This window comes from Diplodia corticola (genome assembly GCF_001883845.1).
Source record: "Diplodia corticola strain CBS 112549 chromosome Unknown scaffold51, whole genome shotgun sequence".
Taxonomy (NCBI): Eukaryota; Fungi; Ascomycota; class Dothideomycetes; order Botryosphaeriales; family Botryosphaeriaceae; genus Diplodia; species Diplodia corticola.
Window position 1 is genome coordinate 252421 of NW_017971530.1, and position 15964 is coordinate 268384.

At 57.2% G+C, this 15964-nt stretch overlaps 4 protein-coding genes across 4 annotated transcripts; 2 read left to right on the forward strand and 2 right to left on the reverse strand.

The window, feature by feature from the left end:
* Nucleotides 1-887: 887 nt before the first annotated feature.
* On the reverse strand, nucleotides 888-3308 carry BKCO1_5100092 (transcription factor; the record flags this gene model as incomplete). Its single annotated transcript, XM_020277017.1, has 6 exons — nucleotides 888-1046; nucleotides 1100-2125; nucleotides 2190-2750; nucleotides 2962-3021; nucleotides 3092-3184; nucleotides 3303-3308. 6 exons carry the CDS (start codon nucleotides 3306-3308, stop codon nucleotides 888-890), a joined length of 1905 nt encoding a protein of 634 aa, XP_020127497.1.
* Nucleotides 3309-4250: 942 nt separating this feature from the next.
* BKCO1_5100093 (uncharacterized protein) lies at nucleotides 4251-5016 on the reverse strand (the record flags this gene model as incomplete). The annotated part of the gene is made up of 2 exons (XM_020277018.1): nucleotides 4251-4433; nucleotides 4483-5016. The coding sequence occupies 2 exons, from the start codon at nucleotides 5014-5016 to the stop codon at nucleotides 4251-4253; spliced, it is 717 nt and encodes a 238-aa protein (XP_020127498.1).
* A 2101-nt stretch (nucleotides 5017-7117) lies between these two features.
* Nucleotides 7118-7590, forward strand: BKCO1_5100094 (uncharacterized protein; the record flags this gene model as incomplete). The annotated part of the gene is made up of 3 exons (XM_020277019.1): nucleotides 7118-7331; nucleotides 7395-7472; nucleotides 7532-7590. The coding sequence occupies 3 exons, from the start codon at nucleotides 7118-7120 to the stop codon at nucleotides 7588-7590; spliced, it is 351 nt and encodes a 116-aa protein (XP_020127500.1).
* Nucleotides 7591-13378: 5788 nt separating this feature from the next.
* On the forward strand, nucleotides 13379-15026 carry BKCO1_5100095 (sugar transporter stl1 protein; the record flags this gene model as incomplete). Its single annotated transcript, XM_020277020.1, has 2 exons — nucleotides 13379-14649; nucleotides 14723-15026. 2 exons carry the CDS (start codon nucleotides 13379-13381, stop codon nucleotides 15024-15026), a joined length of 1575 nt encoding a protein of 524 aa, XP_020127501.1.
* Nucleotides 15027-15964: the final 938 nt, after the last annotated feature.

Genomic DNA, 15964 nt, shown 5'->3' on the forward strand with positions numbered 1-15964 from the left:
GAGAGCGAAAGAGAGAGAGAGAGAGAGAGACAAAAAAAAACTGGCGCGCGGCAAGAGAAAGATGGAAGCAAGCAAACAAGCCAGTCACCCAGCCAGCCAGCCATTCGCGTGCAAAAAAAAAAAAGGTAAATAAATAGACGTGAAACCATACGAAAATAAAGTGGGTTACGTCTGATGTTTTGCATACGTATTCCTAATTTCTTACTTTAATTGGCTTGGGCTTTGGGATGGTCAGATAGCTAGAGACAAGCGCGAGAATGTCAGGTGGTGGCTGGCCCTTCCATTCGTTGGTAGCATATGGTAGAATGCGCCACTGGCGCGTAAGGTACAGGATGAGCTAAGGGTCGTTGGACCAACGCGTTCAGTGACATCGTCTGGATGGCGGCCATTAAGGAAAACAAAAACAAAACGAAAACAAGAGTGTGCCTGACACCAAGGTTCGTTGCCAGCTCGCTCACCCGAGGAAAGTCGGTCCGCTTCGATTTTTGGTTCATGGGGGCGACTTGGATTGGAAAAGGTACCCGAGGCCTAAAATTCATCTACCATTCATGTCCCTTGTCAAAGACGACCTCTCTTGGCCTCGGGTAGTAGGTAATAGCCTGTCAATTAAGTCTCAATAAAGCGGGTCACATCGCGTGTTTACGGAGCATTGATTGGATGGAAATTGGGAAATTATCATGTCCATAATTTTCTCATTTCATCGAAATAAGTACCTTGCCTGATGGCAAGAATTGATGGGGGGGTAATCAATCTTCAAGTGGGTAAAGTAAGTCCGTATCAATGCCAGACTCGGGATTGGCATAAGTCGCAACCGATAAAAAGAAACCATCTCCGGCCGAGGCCAAAAGGAAAATTCTTGTCACCCATCAAGCCACCCAGTACTCAGTTTAGTACCTGGGAGGGTAGCCACCTTGGCCCGGCGGCGGGCCCTGCGGCGGACGGCCGTAACCGCCCTGGCCAGGCGGAGGAGCACCGTACTGGCCGGGAGGCGGGCCACCATAGCCGCCCTGCGGAGGGTAGCCCTGAGGAGGCTGACCGTACTGGCCCTATCGTGATCTGTTAGCGGATATCATGCTGGATACTCGTCAAATCTACTCACAGGAGGCGGGCCACCGTAGCCTTGGGGAGGACCGCCATACTGCCCACCGGGAGGACCTCCATAGCCGCCTGGTGGATGACCACCACTGCTCTTCTCATCCTTGCGGTCGTAGGAGTTGTCAATAGCACCAAGCAGGAGCTTCACAAGCCAAAGCTCAGGAGTCAGGTCGACAGGAGGGTTGGACCTAGCCATCTCCGCTGACTCGTTCTCGTAGTTGGATGTGCAGTCAACCAGCGAACCAACCTGGGGATCCTGGTCAAGCTTCGACAAGAATTCACGGGCCTTCTCGTCGTTGCCAACCTGAGCGAACTGGAACTGAACCGCACCCGGCCCATACTGGGGCATACGGCTGAGCTCGGAGGTCACATTCCTGATGGCCTCGAAAACGGCGTTCTGGGGTTCGCCAGCAGGCTGGCCGTCAGTGATGGTAATGACGAGCACAGGTTTGCGAAGTTGGCCACCACGCGCGTTGCGGACAATCTCATCCAGGACACGCTCCTTCAAGTGCGAACCCATGGGAGTGAGGCCCTTGAACTGAATCTGAGACATGAGCTGCTCGATCTGCTGCTCAGTCTTGATGTGCTCGGTAACCTGCGGCGGAGGGAGAGAGTTCATGAAGCGGACAGAAATTCCATCATCGTCGAACAGCGTAGCAGCATAAGAAACGCGCTCCAGGATGAGCCTCAGGTCCTTGATGCGCTCGCCGTTCTCTTCGAACTGCATGGAGCCGGAGTCGTCGATGTAGAGGATGATATCGAACAAGCCGAGTTTGACAACATCGTTGCCAATCTCCTGGGGCAGGCGCCAGCGCTGGCAAAGCTGGGCAATCTGCTGGGGAGCACGTTGAGCAATCTGTTCGAGAGCAGGCGAGTTGGGCGGGTAGAAGTTTTGGAGGTTGTTCTCCTGGACGGCGCTCATGAGGGTCTGCTTGTAGCCCTGAATCTGCGCGGGGTTCGGCGGGCCTTGCGGAGGCATACCACCCTGAGGAGGGGCGCCGTACTGAGGCTGACCGGGAGGGGGACCGCCCTAAAACAACAATCCATCAGCAAATATACTTCAATTGGTTCAAATATGTATGCGCCCGACGAACATATCCACCATAGCCCGGGCCCTGGTTGTATTGTGGTTGTCCGTATGCTGGAGAAGCCATCTGCTGGCCGTATGGTTGTTGCCCGTATGGTTGTTGTTGTTGCTGCTGCTGCTGTCCGAATGGCTGCTGAGGTTGTCCGTATGGTTGCGGGGACTGCCCATATTGTTGTGGGGGTTGGCCATATTGTTGTGGGGGTTGGCCATAAGGTTGCGGTGGCTGTCCGTAGGATTGCGGGGGTGGCTGTTGCTGTCCATAGCCCGGCTGCGGTGTGGGCGCGTTGCCAGTAGCAGCAGATGCAAGTCCAGGGCGGCTAGATGGCGGGGGAGGAGGGGGTGGCCGGTTGTAGCCGCCTTGTTGCTGACCAAACGGCGTTGGCGGCTGCTGGCCGAAAGGAGATTGAGGCGGAGGTTGGGTGTAAGGTGAAGCTGGGGGCGGAGAGCCGTAGCCTTGATAGGGCTGGGCGGGGGACTGTGGCGTGTAGGCGTTAGGATTGTATCCAGGCTGCGGCGGCTGCTGTGGGTACGGCGGGTGCTGCGGCGCGCCGTAGGCACCTCGGTATGCCTGGTAGGACATGGCGCGATGGATCTTTGAGGACAGCGGCAGGCGTCACCGAAGGGGAGGTCCAAGGGACGATGGTAAGACGTGGAGGGTGTCCGGCGGTAGCGAGGTGTGCGGAATGTTTTGGTGGATGAGTCGCAACCAGGGCTCCGGGCCGAGCGATGACGAAGGCAGGCTTGGAGGGGCAACGAAAAAAAGCTCACGGGACGCTTACTTGAGGAGGAGCACCGCCGGGGGCGCCGGGGTTGTAGGGTTGGTACGACTGCGCGCCGGGCTTGCGACTGGGTTAGCATGCGCGTCGCACAAGGCGCAGCGTTTCGGGCAGGAACGCAGTGGCAACTCACGTATGCGCCAGGCTGCTGGCCGCCGGGCGGACCATAGTTGGCGGGTGGCGGGCCTCCAGGCGCAGGGCCGGCAGCGGCGAGCTTGGATGCGAGCTGAAAGGCAGAATTCGCGTCAGCCTGATGGTATGACCTCACAGCGGGGTAACGAGGGGCAGCTATCGCGAGCTTCCCTCGGGCGCACGCCGCGCGCGCTGGGCGGGACTGCACTTACACCCATCTTCGAATGGTAGAGCTGGTGTGGGGGCGGGGAGTGCGAGGCAATTGAGAGGGCGTCGGGTTCTAGAAGGCGTGTGCAGGTGGAAGTAGGCAATATATGTTGCGTGGGGAGGGTTTGCTGATGCTGACGCCCGTGTGCCCGAGCTGAGCCCCTCGCCCTGCCCAAAGCGGCCAAGGCGTCGCCCTGCGCGTCAGTGCCGCCTGCCTTACACTGCGCCACACTCCTCAGTATTGCAGCTGCGTTTGTGCGTGACGTGCGCTGCTGCAGCTTCACATGCCGCGCCGCAGCCGCACAGCCAGCGTCGCTTCGCTCTTGCCTGCTCTTGCCTGCTCTTGCTGCCCGTGACCAGCCAATCGCTCCCGGCTCCCAACGCAGCACCATCCTGCCAGCATGCGCGGTATTTCCCCACATGGTGGAGCTCCCAAGCCACTACACGCGCACCTTGCGGCTATCCGGCAAGCTCGGCTCCCACAAAACATCGCAAGGCATACCTGGCCTGAACAATCTCCACAACGTCTGTGTCTTGCACAGCAGTCGATGCAAACAAAGCTCCAGCGGGTTACAAAAATGAGATGGCCCATGCCGAGACTTTTCTTCACGATGAGGGCCAGCCTCAGTCTGCTCCCAGCATCTTGAATCCAGCAGCTCGTTTCGATGTTGTACTTTGATGCTGTCGTGCTTGCTCATGGAGGACATATTTGAGGGTCTGTGCCCACGACGACGGAAACGTGCGGGAAGGCTACAGGGTGATGATCCTTGCCATTGTGGTGTGGCTTTGCTTCGGGTTGACTCGTTTGGGACATTGAATAACGGTGCCTTGAGGCAGAGAGAACTACTAGTGTGCGTTGAGAAACCCCAAAGAAGCTGACCGTCGAGAAGTAAGGGAGGCTAGTTGGAAAGCGCGCCCGTTATCATACTCCATCCCCATGGCTCGCCCGGTTCTCAACAACACCTCCATTCGTGAGCAAGAAGCTTCTCGATGGTATTGCTGATGTCCCCACCAGTCAGCGTTCCGTCCCACCGTTTTTGCGCCACTGGCTTGACCGCAACCTCTTCGATATACTCATTGATCTCTTCTTGTAGGTTCATACTCATCGCACCATTCGTAGGGTCGCTCCCATCGTGCTGCACGCGTCAGTTTTGACTGGACTTCCACAGCAGCAACACAACTTACGTCAAGCGCTCTCCAGACAACAGGCCTGTAGCCGGGAAACATAGCTTGAAAGTGGATCCTGCCCTCGCGCTCAAACGCCACGACCCCTGCAGCGCCGGGCCACAGACCGCGCACGTCCCTTTCATCCACGTCCACATTCCGCGCACCGTTCGGCTCTCTGTCGGCCACAAGGCTGATGTACACCTCCCACCTGTACGTCTTCAGCTGGCAGATAAACTTGAAGCGTGCGAGATGCCTGGCGCCATCTCCGAGAGCGGCCAGCCAGGCTTTGAAGAGGCCCAGCTGTCCCTTTCCGTACGGAGCCTTCCTGACGTCGAATTCCCAGCGGACTTCGGCGAGGTGGTGCGCCAAGGCCTCGCTCCGAATCTGCTTGTTGATGAAACAGGTGACAGGTAGAGGGAGCGGGCTGTGTCGGGCGTATTGCGTGTAGGATGGCTTGGTCGTGAAGTCATAGATCTTATCGCGGAGCTCGCGCGGCAGGGACAAAAGGTTGCTCGGTAGAGAGTGAACGATGCCGCCGGTGAATGGATCCATCGTCAAACTCACGGTAATCACATAGTATACAAGGAGTGGCTTGAGTTGTTCGGCGGAAGGAGTTGATGTTGATAAGCCACCCTATCGCTTCGTGTTCGAAAGTCGCGGCCTTGGACAAGCCGCACTGAAAGTCGTTGCCGCATGTCCAGCGCAACAAAAGAAAACACGGCTGTGTTGTCTTTTCTAGGGTAGGTGTTGATGTCCCACCCGAATCACCTCTTACCCTCCTATCCTATTTTGCTACATTAATTGTTCAGAGGTAGAGGGTCAGCCACCACCCTGGCCTCTGCGTTTACAGCCCGAAACTTGCTCATTATGGCGAAGTTACTGGTGGCTGTACCGCTGATATCTGTGACTTCTTGAGCTTTGTGAAAGATGGACGGCATGCGCCAGATGAGGCGGGACGTGAGCATGGAGAGGGATTCGTCACGCATCTGAGTACTGGCGAAGAAGTGACCAGGGAGCGCCTGGAAGTCTGTGATGGCCCAGGAGTAGCAGATATTCCGGACCAGATGCTGCTAGATCATGTTGCGCACTTTGTTTGGCAGGAAGGTCGAAAACCTGTACGCAAGGTTGAGTTGTAGTAGCCGATTCCATATTGCTCTTTCTGCATCCTTGTCAGAATACTCAGAGGGAAACATTGGTCAACAAAAAGGGCCCAAGGACTGGTTTCTGAATGCCGTTGGGGGTGCAAGGCAAAAACAAGAAAGTAAGAAAATGCGGGACAGAACATGTCAGAAAGTGCATGTGCTAATAGTCTGCATTTGATTACTGCGGTGTAGTATAAAAAGATGCGGGAAAATTCCATTTGTAAGTACCTGTTGACTTGAAAGGGAACGGGAAAGTGAAAATGGAGACAGTGCTGGAAATGAGGCTCAGGTGGTTCGAGCACCATGGAAAGTCAAAGGGTGGTACACGGGAACGGTGCCAATTTGCGTCGCGGGGCAATTTGTGAGTGTTCTGCAACGCTGGACCCATGCTCGCATGGTCACTCGATTCGCTTACCTAAAGACCAGCTTGCCAACCTACGGACCTCCACCAACACACAAAAATACCACAACTCCAAGCGCTATGAAGATCTCAACCGCGCTTCCTCTCACAATTGCAAGCGCGCTCTGGACTCTTTCTGCCGCCTACGTCGTGTTCATCATCTACTCCCTCATCAAGGCTGCCATCACATCCAGGAAGAACGCATCCGCCAGATCCTCCATGGCCGTGCGTTATCCTAAAGCCGTCTAGATCTCTCGCCATGGAAATGTCATCTATTCTGTAAGGCCTTTGATGATCCTCCTCTGCAAAGAACTGTCGTCACCTTATCTTACCTATAGCACAGAACCGGAGGCATGAACGATTGAAAGCTTCCTGACATCGGTGGATGAGCGGGATAGAACACGTCGGCGGATGCGAACGGCTGGCACGCTGGGTTGTGGCTTATAGAGCTCTATAGATGCTCAATCCAGTAGCTCACACTTTTGCATGAACTGATGATGATGGCATTCGTGGCCTTTGCTCTCTGTGTGGTCGTACAGTTGATGAGGTAGCACGACAAGTTGGAACAATGAGACTGAACATGCCATCAGGAACAGCGGCACGAACCAGAGCTTGATCCCGTCACCCAGCGGAGCCTACGCGATGCTGACAACCTCTCAGACTTGAATCGAAAGTAAAGCAATTGCGGGCCAAGATGCTCTTGGACTGCGTCGAAGCTAGCACGGTGCGCGTTGCGTAGATTCTGGAAATTGCTACAGGAAAATCGACCTGCTCTGCGCCAGAATGCGCGTGCAAGAACGATAGCAAGCCCGTTGACCCCGCACAAACAAGGCATGTCTGCCATAACGCTTGCCATGTATCAAACACTCGGACAGAATTCGTCGAAGTGAGCCAGTTTCGGTGGGTGAAGCCTTCTTCAGAACAGAATTGCCCAATTCTCACCTGCTCAGATTTCACCTTAGCTCACCAAACCTTCTTCGTGCCTGTCAAGGTCAGCAACTACAGTATCACGTGGCGACCATCGCTATAAGACGTCTTCTCTCTTGCGCCACACCACTCCTTCAACTTCCTCTTCCTCTTCTGCCTCTTCTCTGAACCCATTCCCAACGCAATGGCGCCCGCCAATGCCTCTTCGACCAACTCGTCCGGCTCTGAGACGTCAACCATCACAGACGATGGTCCGAAGGAGATCATCCTTCCAGTCTGGGGTATCATCGTGCCGCCCGTGGCCCAGGACTGGATCAACGCCGGATTCCGCGTCACGTTCGCGCCCAATCCCGCCACCGTGAAGACTTGGATGGTCACCGAGAATGGACTCGTTCAAGGTAGGCGCTCCATTCGCCTCTAGGATCCCCAAAACATCCGAACATGCTGATACATTTCGCTAGTCATGTTCAATACTGGTCCCGACACCGATCCTCGCGCCGCTGAGCAGAACCCCGTCAGAACGAATGTGGATACAATCCGTAAGTGCTGGAAGACGACAGCAACCCCCCTCCACGCCGTCATTCCTGATTCTCTCCAGAGCCCTCGACTACTACCCGTCCGCCACAGACGACAGCCTCATCCCAGTCTGCCCTGTGAACCCCCAGGCACCGCCTCCGTCTTCTCCGACCCCACGAAATCTCTCCCACGAACGACGCCACTCCCGCCAACCCCTTCGACGAGAAACGACAACGACACCAAGCACACCGCCGCCGCCACCAGCGGTTCCCCCCTCCAACCCCCAACACTTCACCTGCAACCCCCATCCCACGCGGCGCCTGCATGCGTGCGCCAAAGTCCCCACCACCTTCGCCCGACAACGCCTTCGCGACCACGAACCTCAAGCCCGCCGCTCCCACCTCCACGCGCCCCCGACGTCCGTCGCCCGCTCGAGCTCAGCGCAAGCACATGATGGACCCCTACGGGACGACAGCTACCCGCCTCCCAGCCCGATTTCCTCGCTTAGCAACTAGAACCCGCACGCACGAGGTCCCCGAAATGCAAGTCAATCTAGACCACCCGGTGGGTCCTCCGTTCGACCGCCGTTGGCGAAGCGCTGCGAGAACGAAGATGGGGAGGGGGAGTTGCGCCTTCTTCTCGTTTTGACGCGTGGTGCAACGCGGTTGAGTGAAAGATCTAGGGTGGACAAAGTCACAGAGGAAGAAAGGAGAAGAAAGAGAGGATGGTAAGACATTGGAAGGGGTTTGAAGATGGGTTGGTTTGACATGTGCGGGGTCCAGTGATGGCAAGTAGGAGTAGAGCCGGTGCGTTTGGAGAGAGCAGGCACTCCTCTCTTCTTCAATGAACGACGGGGTCACTGCGAGAAGAAACAAAAGAAGACCACTGACCAGTGAGAGAGCGGGCAGGGATTGAGCGGGCTGATATCTCTTTTCTTCTTATGATGAGCTTCTTTACCTTTCCTTGAAACGAGCAACGGGGGCTACTGGTTACGGAGACTGGATTCAGAGAGTCGAATTTGAGCTCTTCTTTCTTTTCTCAAGAGCGTCAAACAGCGTACTCGGGCCTGGGCAGCCACTTCACTTGATGGCCGCTATGAATTTGGACCCCCCCTGGGAAAACAACCTTTTCTCCGTCGCTCACTTAAATTTATATGCAAAATGGTAGGCAAACTCGGAGAACTCGCTGGCATCCTACACCTATATTACTACCCACCGTTCTTACCACTCACCACGGTGCCTTACCACCTACTAGCTACTAGCCTTACCGGCTAAGATGCGTCCTCGTAGGTAACGATTACTTAAGGTATAAGGTGCTTATCCGCCAGCCCGCGCGCGCCGGGGGTGGGTGGTGGTAGGTAAGGCTGGTGGCCGGTAGCCGGTAGCCGGTAGCCGGTGAGGCTAGTGGACGGGATACTAGCGAGTTCTCCGAGTTTGCCTACTACTATTTTGCATATAAATTTAAGGTGAGCGACGGAGAAAAAGTAGCTTTCCCAAGGGGGGGGTCAAATTTATGGCGGCCCACTTAATTGGCTGGAAATAAGTTATTCGAGGTAGCCACACTGCTCGACCATAGCCAATCTGAAAAAAAATAAAAAATTTCCCATTCTTCAAAACAAGAAAGCTGTCTCTAGTCCGACGTCAAGACGTGACCCGAAGAAATGCTTGGGGATCTCGCGACTCACGCCACCGCCGGCGCCACCACCACAGGCCCGAAGTCTCACGACCAGACGCACCAACGTAGATGCAGAGGTGACTCACGTTTCGCGCACGCCGCAAACTCGGATGTCCGAACACGCCCTCATCATCATCATCGTCGTCGTCGGCACTGTTGTCGCCGTCGTCGCCTGCATCTCAGCAGCCCGCAGGGGTGTGTGCGCTGCGGCGAGACGCCACGTGACGACACCACCTACTGACTGTAACCTTGAACGGAGGATGATGACCAACCGTCAGCACAATTTGGGTGTTCGTATATCTTTACCCGAAAAGGCCACGGCACGTTTTCTCTCCCGCGCTCTCTCTTGTGGTGCCGGAGAATATCCCGCATTCGCATCTGTGTGTCGTGGCCCTGTTTCCAGCATGGCCCACGAGTAAGTACACAAGGCATATCACACGTACGGACGTACCTCCAATAGTATTGTAGCCCTATGCTGGATTGCTGGTCGCTTGGTTCCGCGTGGCCCCCACACCCCCCCCAAGCTTGGTCAAACCTACACCTACAAACCTTGGCATGCAAGTTGACCGAACCCCATCACCGCCACCCTCTGCCAAGTGGAAAGACCGTGCTGCGCGAGATAAACCCACAAAACCAAGCGCAAACGGCGGAGGGTCGGGGAGGAAAGGGATAGGAGGAAGGAGGAAGCGACGATCACCAGGACGTCACACCCCGGATCGTGTTACACATTGTTTTCTTGGGGAATGGACAAGGACATACGTCAACAATGCGGGGAAAGGAGATTGTGAGAGGGAAATGCGCGGCAGCCCGCTTGCCTTCCCCGCCAAGTTTTTCTTTTAGCTGCTGCAAAGGTGACGAGTGTGCGTGCGCGTGAGTTACGTCGTAGCAGCAGCCTACCTGACTCTGTGCTTTCCCCGGCTAACCCCTCCGGTGGTAGCTTCCGACGCTGGTTGGGGGGGGACGGATGCGCGCGTGCGCGAACGACGTGTACATCGTCCATTCTCCTTTTCCTTGCTTGCTTCCTTCGCACCTGCCAACGTCGCGGCTGTGCCACAGCGACTCCGCGGCGCATAAGGCGTATGAAGAAAAACTTAAATATAGTCTCGGATAGCGAAAGGCCATGTCGCCGGCGGCCCAAGACGAGGCATTAAGTTGCCGAGAAGATGAACCGAGGCTTAAATCCGAGGGAAGAGGATGCAGCAAAGACCTACCTAGCTGCCAAGCGAAAGGCAGATGGTGAATTAGGAAAATGATGGAAAATATCACGAGAGACGCCACGTCCAGGTGCTCTTGGCGTTCATGATTGCTTCTCGGCTTCAAGAAAGCCGTGAGCTAGGCTAGCAGAGATACCGCTTCTTTCGATTTTTTCCCAACAGCCCCCGTTTGTATGCTCTTTAGCGATGCGGCAGCATGTTGCGGGCGTGCGTAGGATTTCGAGAGCGCGGGCGGTGCGAACTCCGGATGCAATCCTTCTCTTCATGGCGCAGACGGTAGTGTGCTTCATGAACGCGGGCGGCGGGCACGCGACCGGTTATGTGTTTTGCCTTTTAACTTCGTGTCGCGGAGATAGCGTTCGGCGCGCGGCTGGAACGCGGAGGGTGCGGGGATAATCGCTGCGGGCACGGCGAGCTGGTAGGGCTCTGTCAGGGTCAGTCTTGGCCGGCGCGACGGAGGAGCCGAAGGATCTGTTCGCGTGCCGTGCTATGCGGCGAGACGGGGCGAGACGGGGTAGAAGCTGCGTAGAACGACCCTCTTGACCGCGGGCCGGCAATTGTCTTATGCCAAGTCGGCCAAGATGAGGCGTTGCTAGGCGGCAGGCTCCTGCAAGCCATGAGTAGGTTGGTCGTCCCGCCGGCGTGGGTAAGTCAGCATTGGGCAACGACGATGGTGGCGGCAAGTTGCGTCGGAGACGAGCGACAGCTAAGCTGCCTCACCTCTCCCGAGGCAGACATCAGTTGAGATGAGCTGCGATGCGGCGCTGCGGCGGAGTGACTCGGCCAGCGAGCAGGGAAAAAATCCGACTGGCATCCTGGCCTGGCTCGAATCAGGGCTTTTGCGGCTGGCGCTGCGGGAACGGGCCGTGGCAATTGTGTCGCTCACCTCTGTGTTTTGCCGCTCAGGGCTTGTCAGGCACGCAGCGCCCAGCTGCCAGCCGCAGCCCCGAGGGATGCTGGGCGCGGCTTATCTCGACCTCGACGCTCGCTGTATTGACTTGTCAGTTGTCTGCATGCAGGCGACGAGATGACGCGTTCGCGACGAGCGACTAGCTGCTGGAAAGGGAAGGCAGCGAGAAATGGATTAGGAATGACTGGGTTCTCATTCGATGGGGCTATCACCGCGTCGTAAGATGGCTCACGCTGATGGAGACAAGACCGGGGCCTTGCATGAGATTATTACTTGAGGAGTCTGACAGTGCACATACACAGTAGACCCGCAGACCCTCCTGGCTGCAGTGAGAGCGGCGCGTGCTGCGGTCGGGAACAGATGTACTGGTCGAGGCAAAAACAGAGAGCCGAACCGGTCCAAGGGAAGTGCTGGCGGACGCGTACGTGCAGCGAGGCATTATTGTCCAGCACCGCCTGAGACATTATTCTTCTGGCTCTGCACTCTGCGGTGAAGTCCCCTGGCAGCTCCCTTTCCACGCATGCGGCGCGTCGTGCGTGGAAGGCGGCAGAATGGCCCACACGGCTCGGGCGTGCAGCAGGTACGCAATCCCAAAGCAGCGCGCCCTGCGATAGCCGCCAGCGGCCACAAAAAAGAACGGGTAACAGCTAGCTGGCTCTCGCGAGACGCGGTCGGCAGATGTGCTGACAGCCGACGTACGAGTGCGGCGCTCGCACCAGGGCGTGCCAAGGCGCAGCGAAGGGTTCGCGATGCAGGGATGTGGGTGCGAGGCGGTGTCGTCGGGTCATTGGGCTGCCCGGTGCCGTGACTGACGACATGGCCAGGACTGACCAGGACTGCACTGCGCTTGGAGCAGGAGGGAGGGGCTCCCTCGCCCCAGAGCCAGACTCTTCACCGCGCGAGTCGTGGGTCCTGCGTCGGCCGATAGCCTGCGCGGCCCCAACACGCCTGCGTGGGCACCCGCCGCCGTCGGTCAGCCGACGGCGCTCGCAGCCTCCCTCGCAGCCTGCCTCGCTCCATGTCTGGCATCGAACTGGCGGCATTCCATTCGCTGCGCCCGTCTCTCCGCGATCTCGCCCCGTCTGCGCCTCCGCCATCTCTCCTCCACACGCTACCCCGTGGGAAAGCCTGTTCTCTCCGGATCGTTTTCGTCGCGTTTTCGTCGCGTGCCCGGGATGCGCACCCTTTACGGCAGCAGAGGCTCTGGCTCAGAGCCGCTCAACCAACGCCCGGTGGAGCCCGCTAGCCGGAGATTCAGCCCCCCCCACGGGACATCTTCAGAGATCATGGGTGCAATGCCGTCAAGGCATCCAATGACACGCGCCGCGGTGGAGATCGCTGCCGTGTCATCGTGGCCACAAGGCCCGCCCGCTCTGGGAACTTCCACCTCGCCCGCGCCCTTGACGTCTTTCGTTCACTACTCAGGATCTCCGGCGCCCTCGTTTAGGGAAAGCTTCCCGCCCGCGGTGCAGCGCAGCGGCAAGATCCCTCCAGCTGCTCACGCACCGACTCCGGGCCACCGCCAGCCCGGCAGTCATCCTCGCTCACGACATGCGATACCGGCAGCTGCGACGGTGGCTGCCAGGACGGTGGTGCGTCGGCTGTCATTAATAATTGGGACCCGGCCGTTGGCACGCTGCAGAGGCTTGTCCGTAATCGTCCTGAGCTTAACCGGCTTGTCCGAGCTTGGCATGCGCTGCTGGCTGCGGCCCGATTTTCACACTCCACCAGCGGATCCCATTGCTTGCAGAACCCAGCGGATTTACCGTACATGACATGGGTGCGCAACCCCCCCCCCGAAAAGCCACCGCCGGTCCCGACTGCCGCACCACCTCCGGGCACGGGTCTGGGAGCTGGCCGCCGGCTGCCAGCCAGGATGCTGCTCGCCGCCCGCCGCCGCACCTGCAGAAGCCCGACAGCGTTATCGATCCGGCCATCCTCCCGTGAGGCCCGTGTTGTTGGCCAGCAGTCATACGGCACACCTCCCCAGACTGTGGGGCCCAACAGCCTGTGCTCGGTTTTTTGGCAGCCCGCCACTATGCTATAAATCTGCTCCCGCCTGCGCCAAAGGGCCCGCCTGTGCCCGTCCCCTCGCCCTCACTACCAACCATCCCCTCCTCAGCCTTCCACAATGGGTGCCAAAGGACTTTTCGGCTGCACTGGCCACGCCATCGAGAGGCTCCAGCTTGCCTTGATCGTGGCCCCCTCCTTCATCCTCTTCGGTTACAACCAGGCCGGTCTCGGTGGCCTCCTCACCGAAGCCGACTGGGTGAAGACCTTCCCGGAAATTGACACCGTCAACACCGAGGGCGCTGAGAAAAGCCACAACTCCACCATCCAAGGCTTGGTCGTCGCCACCTTCGTCATCGGTGCCCTCATCGGTTCCCTCTCATGCTCCTACACCGGCGACAAGTACGGCCGCCGTGCCGTGGTCATGGCCGGCGCCATATGCACTCTCATCGGTGAAGTGTTGGAATGCTCCTCCTTCGGCCTGCCCCAATTCATTGTCGGACGCATCATTGTGGGACTCGGTATCGGTCAGCTCAGTGCCACTGTGCCCGTGTGGCAGAGCGAGACTTCCGGCGCGAAGAACAGAGGCCAGCACGTTGTCCTCGACGGCCTCTTCATCTGCGTTGGTTATGTGCTCGAGTCGTGGATCGACCTTGGCTTCTTCGAGCTTCCTGAAGGCCAGGTTACCTGGCGCCCTCCGATTGCCATTGCCATTGTCTTCTCGCTCATCCTCATCGGATCCGTCTACCTTTTCCCCGAGTCCCCCAGATGGCTTGTCCGCAAGGCTCGCAACGACGAGGCTCGCTCCGCCATTGCTCTTTTCCGCGGCCACGAGGAAGACGCCATTGAAGTCCAGGCTGAGTTGGCAGGCATTGAGCTTTCGCTCGAGGAAACCTCCAAGAGCGGTGCCAAGCTGAAGGACATGCTCAAGATGGGCGAAGACAAGCTTCTGTACCGCTTCGGTCTCTGCATTCTGCTCCAGTTCTACCAGCAGATGTCCGGCTCCAACCTCATCTCTGTCTACACCAGCATCCTTTTCCAACAGAACCTCGGCCTGAGCCCTGAACTGTCGCGTGTCTTGTCCGGCGGCGCGCTGACCTGGAAGTTCCTGTCTTCTTTCGTCGCTTTCTTCACCATCGACCGCTTCGGTCGTCGCGCTGTCTTCATGTTCAGCGGTGCCGGCATGTCGCTGTGCATGATCGCTCTCGCCATCACCACCTCCATGACGGACAGCCACGGCGCCCAGGTCGCCGCCGGCTGCTTCATCTACATGTTCAACTTCTTCGTCCCCATTGGTTTCCTGGGCGCCAACTTCCTATACTGCACGGAAGTCGCACCTCTACGCCTCCGTGTCGCCATGTCTTCCATCTCCACTGCCAATCACTGGCTTTGGTAAGTCACACCCCCCATTTCCATAGTATTCACAAAAAGGATCAGGATCAACTAACGCTTCCTTCTCCAACAGGAACTTCGTCGTCATCATGGTCACGCCCGTCGCGCTCGCCAACATCGCATGGCGCTACTACATCGTCTACGCCGCCGTCGCCTTCTGCATCCCGCTCTCCGTCTACTTCTTCTACCCGGAGACTATGGGCCGCAACTTGGAGGAACTGGACATGATGTTCCGCGAGAGCCCGTCGGTGATGGGAACGGTGAACTTCGCCAAGACGCGGCCGATCGCCATGCCGCAGGAGTTCGCGGTCGATCACACCAAGGGCGGCGCGGAGCACGAGAGCGACTTGGAGGCGAAGGAGAAAGACCTGGTATGATAATGCAGAGGAGCATGTTTGTTGGTCGCGAGACACGAAAAAAGTCTTGTTATGGTTTTCCTTTTCTATTTGCGTTTAATACCTCCTGAACGAAGCGACGTGCATATATGGCATTTGGAGGCCTATTCTTTTATTATTTTCCTACCCGCCGAAGAGGTTCGTGGTCGTTTCTGTCAATAGCAGCGATCGGCGAGGTCTCTGCGTTCCTTATTTCTGAGTCGAAGTCTTTTCTTCGGCATGGAACGCGTGGGTGGCGTGATGACGCCGCTTCACATCAACAGGGTCGCTTGTTGATGGCAGGGTTGAGAGGGAATGAAAGTATTGTTCATGAACATTTATGCTAGAGCGACGTGAGACAAAAATGACTATTCACATTTGGTTACTGAATCGCTTAATCGCGCAAATATTTGATTTTTGTTGTGTTCAATATTGCTTTGTTTAGGATGGTAGGTTTGTTTGAAAGTTGGGCTGTGGGGGTTGCGGTCGAAGAAATCATGCGATCGGCTTTGAGGATCTCACAGCGCGGGGCACAGGATGCCAAAGCTCGTAGACATATCGAATTCCGAAACAGCACTTTTGAGACAGAAGTCGGCAAACCTTCCGCCGTATCGCTGAGTCTGTTCACACCCCGTCATGGAGTTGTTGTTGCATTATAGAAGTGCAAATATGGTGAGCTGAAACGAACCCCACGGGGCCACGATACTTGACATGGTGGTGAGCTTGTCTCGAGGCGGTGCAACCCAGTTATCAGACCTTATTCACGTCGAGCACGAGCGCTTACGCTGATACCTATGGCCCCGAACTCGTTTACGATGTGAGTCTACCCGTCCACAGTTCGTGGCGAGGGATTCTGAGGTGAAACAGGTTGACGTATGCTGATAGGGACCGTCCGGTCAGGCAACCAGGAACAACAGCGTGCATCGCAAAAGAGGGGGGGG